The sequence below is a fragment of the Corylus avellana genome, chromosome ca6 (assembly GCF_901000735.1).
Source record: "Corylus avellana chromosome ca6, CavTom2PMs-1.0".
Classification (NCBI taxonomy): Eukaryota; Viridiplantae; Streptophyta; class Magnoliopsida; order Fagales; family Betulaceae; genus Corylus; species Corylus avellana.
In genome coordinates, this window is record NC_081546.1 from 26,912,038 (window position 1) to 26,919,631 (window position 7,594).

Consider the following 7,594-nt stretch of genomic DNA (forward strand, 5'->3'; position numbering starts at 1 on the left):
TTCATTTTTATCACTTAAATATTTTTAGATAAATGGTAATTTAACAATATATTAGAGTAGATATCCTGAGTTTAAACTTATTTCAATTAAACGAAATATTACACATTCATCTTTTATTCATTTATTGCCATTTTTTTTTTAAGGTAAATTTATCATTGAATCTGTGAGACCTACATATAGTCACACATATTCAATATTGAATTTACTCATCTCTCACGGAGATTGACAAAGAAATGGGTAAAAGATTATAAAATATAAGATTCTTAAATTTTAAAATCAAAACCCTTCATTACATCTAACGGCCTAAATAAATACAAAGGTTTGTTTGTTATCGAGAATCTCAAATTACTTGTGGTAACACACGAACCTATATATTTATTTGACCCGCTAGATATATTTTGCTGTTAGATTAACTTAGATATATTTGTTTGGTAACACACAAACCTTTGAAGTTTTAAGGATTCAATTGACAACATGCTATCATTTGCTGTTAATAACTTGAACTAAACACAAGGAAATAAAGAAAAAATTAACAACCACGAAATCATTTCAATTTCCCATTCAAAATCACACAAATCTCAATAAAATGAAAAAAAAAAAAAAAAAAAAAGTCAGGCTTCTGGTTCCCTGGTGAAAGAAAAAATGAGAAAGATACACAGAGGAACAACTGCAAAAGCTGCAAGCTTTAGCAAGTCCTCAGTCTCCTTTGATATCACTCCAATCCTTGACCAGTCTCCACTGTACCTGAACATTGAAATCTTTCTTCATGAGTAAGACAGATTCAAGTTTCTAACTTTCTGATGAAAAAACATATCAAAGAAAACAGACGAAAAAGCATACCCAGCATCGATGAATCCCAGCCCCAGCACGGCCACAACAGAGCGAGCAAGAATTGGGGTGGAGATTTTCAGTGGGAAAATGGTTTCTTGCTGGGCTCTGGAATTATCAGACAAATCTTTCTTCTTAGCCATTGAGATTTCAAATTTTCTGCCATTTCTCCTCACAAACGGATAAGCAAGGCTGTTGAAGATAAAGCTCTTTCTTGTGACCAGCATTTCCTATCCTCTGTTTGGGCTCGTTTCTCTTTTGACCAATCTCAAATCTAAAAGTCATTCATCCAACAAGGGCAAAATTGTAATTTTGATATTGTTAATGTTATATTTACTATTAAGAGAAAAATGAAAAAATCATTTCATATATGCGTTTCTACTATGAAAATTCCAATACCTGTGACTGTGAGCTCTTTGTTTTTTTGGTCCTGCAGGCTTGGGCTTGACTTGCTTCACAGGCTTCTTTTCCTCCCCAGCTCCATCAGCTAATCAAATGGAGAGTTCATGGCTGCAAATAACTTCTTTATGTCACCCACTGCAGAATACAACTTTGCCTCCAAATGTTCAAGCCTCTGTTCGGAATTGGTAGATGATGAAGCCATTATTAGCTCCGATTGCAAGTTGTCACGAACCTGAATGTCAATTCTGTAACCAAACTTCCTTCAAACCAATAGTTTAGAAAATAAACTTCTCAACATAATTTTTTTAACACTAGAATAATCTTTAAATAGATTTACAATGAGATAACACCAACTTGAAAAAAAGAAAAAGAAATTGAGGATCTTTCAAGTGATAAATATTAAGGTAATAGAATAATAACTATTTAATTACTCACTCAATTATAAGGATTTTACTGTGGTATTATCTTAGAAAATCTAAAGAATTCCTCATCCTTACAATTCTCAAAGCATAACTTCAAACACCAACATTTCCCAGCCAAAACAGTAATGGGATCTGACTTCATTATCTTTACCAAGAACACTCCTATCTACAGAAGGATTCCCACAATTTAACAACCTAGAATGAACTCCACACAATACCAGCCAGCAGGGTAACATGATACAGCAGTGGAAGTGTATCCACATCACCCACACCCAGTAAGTACAATATGGTCTCAAGGAGGACTTGCAATATCCAACAAAGTCGTCCATTTGGTAAATTGCAAACCCAGAGCTTCTAGGCGAACCCCCTGCAAGAAAAAATTATTAGCAAGAGCCAAAACCCTGAAAGAGTCTGATAAAAAGAAGAGAAAACTTTAATTATCACCTCCCAATTTTTCATTACTTTCGTAATTATACCCTTAAACTTTAAAAAGTATTAATTTAGAGTTACCATCTTTCAATACCAGCCCTTCCAAATTCAGATTTAAATCCTAACGAAAAAGCCCTCCCTCTTTGGAGCACAGAGCAGAGACCAACTAACCTTGGCTCTAGCTTTTTCAGCATCAGATCCTAGGAGTAGATTGTCATCAAGCAAACATATTTTCTAACCCCCATGAACTCCACTAGAGGATTCCGCATATCTTGGACTTAATACCTTTTCGTTCTGCTCTTCTTCTTCGTCGGAAAATTTTGAACCTGAGACCTATCCCAACCCCAACCCCAAGACAGCCATGAAAGCTCGAGCGAAATCGAGGAGCCTTTACCCGAACTTTGTCTTTTGTCAAGATTTTTCCCTTTGAGATTCGAGGATTGAGTGAAGTTGACTGATGCTCTTGGATATTGTCTGTCCCTGATACTCCGATGCCAAAGGCTCCACAGTGCCTCTTTTGACGTGGGCAACGATCATCATAGTTGTGGACCTCACGACGTCTCTTGGTAAGTTGAATATCATCCACAAAATTTGCTGAATTTTCAATAGCTTCATCGGCTTCCTCCAAATGGACATCAACATCCTCAAGGAGCACACCTCGAACCTGAGGATTCAACATTTGATCTATCGCTTTCTCTTCATATACCATATCGACTCTGCAACTTTTGAAGAACGCCGAACCTGTGGATTGCCAAATTTGGAACTTAACTCGCACATTGTCCCCCTTCAGGTCATCAAATTTTGGAATGTGGTGTAGGAGCCATAAATGATCTGAGCCTGACAAATGAATTTCTTTGGAATCAAAATGGCTTGAATATCCATTGATGATCTGAACCGTACAACTAATAGTAACCGGAATTTGAGGGTCTTCTTTTAACCCAATAATAGCACAGAGAGCCATTCCTGTGATTTCTCCATGTAAATGCGAAGCCTCAGTAATATCTATGATGCATATATCACTGTCTGAAGTTTGTTTTGTACAACTGAACCAGTTTGAAATCTTACTTTCTGAAAATATAATGCTTCGTATATAATTCTAAAGATTTTCCTGTTACACGGACATTATAAACTTTTAGCAATACCAACTACAAATCAAGGCACACAAATAACCATGTAAGAGAGAGATATACCTCAACCAATAAAAACTTCTCCAGACTCTCCGTGCCAAGACAGAAGGCATTGGACTTCTCAGACTCCAGAACTGCTTCAGAGTGTTTTAATCGCCCCTGAATGGACTCTACCTCTGCAAGGGCTGTGTCCAGCCGATCTTGGGTTGCCGCCAGCGTCTGCCTCAGATCAAATAATGAAGACCCCCCTACTTCAAAATCCTGCACCGATGGGCCTGCTTGTGAGGTCTCGGCAGGTGCCCTCCGGGCAGCTCCTAGCGAGGAGACACGCCTTCTCACCAGAGGCCTGTTGTCTCCACCTTCCTCGTCTGACAGAATCGTAAACGGTTCAACCTCCGATGCACCAAGAGCTGAAGAAGCCAGGCGGATTCCAGCCCGGGCCCTCCAAGCTTCATCGGGTACATCCAAATGGACATCAACATCCTCAAGGGGCCCACCTTGAACCTGAGGATTCAGCATTTGATCTACCGTTTTCTCTTCGTACCTGTGTACTAGATGGACTCCACAACTTTTGAAGAACGCCAAAGCTGTGGAGTACCAAATTTGGAACTTAACTCGCACATTGTCCCCCTTTAGCTCATTAAGTTTTGGAATGTGGTACTGGAGCCATAAATGATCTGAGCCTGACAAATAAAATTTTTTGACTTCAAAATGCCTTGACAATCCATTGATGATGTCAACCTCACAAAGAATAGGAAGGGGTATTTGAGGTTCATCAGTTATTCCAATAACAGCACCGAGAATCATTCCTGTGATCTCCTCATCCAAACACAAAGCCTCAGTAATATCTATTTCACATATATCACTGTTTGAAGTTTGTATTTGATGGCTGAACCAGTTTGGAATCTTATTTTCCGGAAATATAATGCTGCATATATAGTCTTCAAGATTCCCCTGTTGCACGGATATTATAAACTTTCAGCAATACAAACTACAAAAGCACAAATAAATACCTATGTCAGAGAAAGACAAATACCTTAATGGATAAAAACTTTTCCACTTCATTTTCCATATTCCCGAGCAGTTTATGGCATCTGGACAAGTCAGCCCATACAAGCCTCGGCAAGTCACATGTATTGAATTCAAATCGTTTTGATACTTCCGAAAATCTTTCCAATGAGATGCAACCCCCTGCATTAACCTCTTCTATATATGGCGGAAGTACAAGAATTTCTTCAAGTTTCTTGCAATCCACCAATATAAGGCGCCTCAATCCAACAAGTCTTTTGATGCATGTAGTGCTAACAAAATCACACCCAGATAGATCAAGCTCTTCCAATGTGGAAAAACAATTAAGACTTCTAAAGAAATATGATTTTGACAAGATACAGTTTCCAAGATTTAATGATTGCAGTGCTAGAGATGCAATTGAGGAATCACCATCATTAGAAATGCTTAAATTCATTGGAGGCTGGAATGGAAACCTAGAGAGTTTTGAACAGTCCTTGAGGGAAAGATTCTTTAGATGTTGCAATAGATGAATGCTACTTGGGAGATTCATAAGATTTTTGCAGCCTTCTAAATTTAAATCTTCAAGCCCAACAAGGTATTTTATGGAGGGATGCAGTTCTTTTACAGCAGTGTACCGTAAGTCAATGGATCTTAAACATTCCATTTTACACCCAATTTCCGGAAAGTTCTGAAGCATTGAGCAACCTTCAAGGACAAGAGCTGTTAAAGATCTTAGCTTGAGAATTCTTGGCAAAGTCTCAAGTTTAGAGCATCGTGAAATTGTTAAAGAAACAAGATTATCAAGGAACCCAACAGAATGATGAACCTCCACCAAATTTGTACACTTATCAATGATCAATTCCTGTAAATCTAAGCTGTTTGAAAGATCAGGAATTTTTGTCAAGAATTTGCAATCAGAGAACTCCATAATCCTTATTTTGTTGAAATTCTGTAAAGAAAAAAATAGGGAATAAATCACCTTGACAGAAGTTTAAAACATAATTTTATTAATTTATAAGAAGAAATATTAAAAATAAAAAAGTTGTACCTTGAATTCATCTATTTTCTTGAAGAGGCTATTCCGCATCTCAAAAACGACGACTTTCCTTCCTCGAAAATTGGGTGGTAAAGATTGTGAAGGATACCCAGGCCAGTCAATCAGTCTTAACTCATTAGGGAGAGAATTAGGTTGTCCAGAAAAATGTGCATTACGATTTATAAATAATCTAAGGCTCTTCATCTTCTCAAAAGCTTTAGATTTCAAGCATATCTCCAAGTCATTTTCAGCCAAATCTACCAATATGCCTTCAACTTTACTTCCTCCCTAATAAGACAATGCATAAGTGTTTCAACAACATCAAATCAAAAAAAATCTCAATATTGTAATTAGCACTTGATAGAATTATAATTCTTTTTATAACACTTAGCATTTGATAAAAAGTACGAATTTGATAAAAAGTAGGGAAAATTACATTTTACCCCCCACAGTTGGCAGCGATTTTCAATTCGAACCCCAAAGTTTTAATTTTTGCAATCCACCCCCACAAAGTTCCAATTTTTTTTCAATTCAGCCATTTCGTCAATCAAAGCCGCTTACAATGATCACGTGCGACGCACGTGATCTTTTTTTTTTTTTTTTTTCCCAAAATGCCCCCGTCCCTGTTGCAAAATACCCTCAAGCGAAAAATCAAATGCCATCTCAAGTCAAACCCTAATACCCATTTGGTCGCCAAAACACCATCTCAAGTCAAAAAAAAATTTCTTCCACTTTTGCCCTCATTTTAAATTGTTTTCATGTGTTGAATTTGGGTTTAGGAGGATATAAGCATCATTTTCTTGGTCTGAACTGAGGGCAAAAGTTGAAGAAAAAAATTTAAAATGACACATGACTTGCATATGACTGTTGACCGTCAATTTTAATCCCTTTGATTGTCGGAAAGGGGGCTTTTTGTCATAAGATGGTAGTTTGATGGGGTCAGGTGTCATAATTGGTAATTCATGTAGAGAAAGTGCTAAAGCATTGTAGTTCATGGAGGCAAAAGGTAATTACCCCTAAAAGAATTTTGTATACAACCAAAACATTGATTTTGGATTGGAGATACAAACAAGCATATGTATGTATGCATGCATTTCTTCACTTATTTTTTTGTTTTTGTTTTTTTTTTTGTTTTTTTTTTTTAAAAAAAAAAGTCAATACTTTTCGAAAAAGATTTACTGAAGGAAACAAACATATATATAAAATTATTATTATTATTTTTTGCTCTTACCATTTCTTCTTCTAATATATATCGAACATCTTCACCAAACCAAAGCCTACTGCGTTTGCTAGGTTCTTGTGATTCTTGTCGAACAATTTCTCTACCCATTTGTTGTAATAAGTCATGCATCATCAATGTGTTACGCTCATCAATAGTTATGAGAGACTTTTCTATAAGCACGTTGATGCCAGTGTTTGGGAAGAAACCACACCCGTCTAGTATTTTGATGACATATTCCACACGCTCCCCTTTGAAGAAACATGCAATGTCAAGGAAAATATCTTTTTCTGTCTTATCCAACCCATCAAAACTTGTTCTCAATACATTGTGAATATGGTCCGTAGGAATTCTTTTGAGTTTCTCCAATAGACTTCTCCATTGAGCTACACATTTACCACGTAGAAGCGATCCTAGAACTTCTAACGCTAAAGGTATGCCCCCAGCATAACTTATTGCTTGTTCTATAACATCCACATAATCTTCATTAGGTTTTTCTTTTTTGAAAGCATGCAAACTAAAGAGTTGATGAGCTTCATGGCGATCCAATTCTCCCATCCGGTAGTTTCTATCAACTCCATGTTGAGTTAGTAAACTTCTATCTCTTGTTGTTATGATGATTCTACTTCCTAAACCAAACCAATCGCATTCTCTAGCTAATGATTCTAACTGAAACAATTGATCCACATCATCAAGAACTAAAAGAACCCTTTTAGAGGAAAGTCTTTGCTTTATCAAATTGATCCCTTGGTCAACACTTCCAACCATTAAACTTGAATCTTTTAGGGTATCATAAAGAAGATGCATTTGCAATATGACCAGACCATTCGGTTGACTTGAAAGTTCCCTAATGTTGGAAAGAAAACAGCTACCTTGAAACTGATAAGCAATCGAGTTATAAACCGCTTTGGCAAGAGTGGTCTTACCAATTCCACCGATTCCAAATATTCCTATCATGCGCGTGTCATTCATCTCAAGATTTAAATGCAAATTAAAGTCCATTAGACGAGACTCTAGTCCAACTTGATGCTTGGCAATGGAATATAGAGAACCTAGTCGTCTTGAGATGACTGTAACAATTGCATCAACCAATTTAGATTCATTCCTATCAATACAAAAA

The 7,594-nt window shown here is 36.7% G+C and overlaps 2 protein-coding genes across 2 annotated transcripts; both read right to left on the reverse strand.

Moving 5' to 3' along the window:
• Positions 1-518: 518 nt before the first annotated feature.
• LOC132185970 (uncharacterized) lies at positions 519-1,518 on the reverse strand. Its single transcript, XM_059599795.1, has 3 exons — positions 1,228-1,518; positions 841-1,102; positions 519-744 (listed from the first exon to the last, which is right to left on the reverse strand). Exons 2-3 carry the CDS (start codon positions 1,053-1,055, stop codon positions 612-614), a joined length of 348 nt encoding a protein of 115 aa, XP_059455778.1. The 5' UTR covers positions 1,056-1,102; positions 1,228-1,518; the 3' UTR covers positions 519-611.
• Positions 1,417-7,527, reverse strand: LOC132185969 (disease resistance protein Roq1-like). The gene is made up of 7 exons (XM_059599794.1): positions 6,487-7,527; positions 5,268-5,543; positions 4,245-5,168; positions 3,272-4,162; positions 2,253-3,189; positions 1,728-2,019; positions 1,417-1,490 (listed from the first exon to the last, which is right to left on the reverse strand). The coding sequence occupies exons 1-5, from the start codon at positions 7,474-7,476 to the stop codon at positions 3,178-3,180; spliced, it is 3,093 nt and encodes a 1,030-aa protein (XP_059455777.1). The 5' UTR covers positions 7,477-7,527; the 3' UTR covers positions 1,417-1,490; positions 1,728-2,019; positions 2,253-3,177.
• Positions 7,528-7,594: the final 67 nt, after the last annotated feature.

Excerpts from the sequence above, each read along its gene's own strand:
- LOC132185970 (XM_059599795.1), bottom strand. The coding sequence starts at position 1,055 with ATGCTGGTCACAAGAAAGAGCTTTATCTTCAACAGCCTTGCTTATCCG. Across the intron at positions 745-840 it reads CTGGGATTCATCGATGCTGG|GTACAGTGGAGACTGGTCAA; the intron begins GTATGCTTTTTC and ends TTCAATGTTCAG.
- LOC132185969 (XM_059599794.1), bottom strand. The coding sequence starts at position 7,476 with ATGGACTTTAATTTGCATTTAAATCTTGAGATGAATGACACGCGCATG. Across the intron at positions 5,544-6,486 it reads ATATATTAGAAGAAGAAATG|GGAGGAAGTAAAGTTGAAGG; the intron begins GTAAGAGCAAAA and ends TTGTCTTATTAG. Across the intron at positions 5,169-5,267 it reads AGAAAATAGATGAATTCAAG|AATTTCAACAAAATAAGGAT; the intron begins GTACAACTTTTT and ends TTTTCTTTACAG.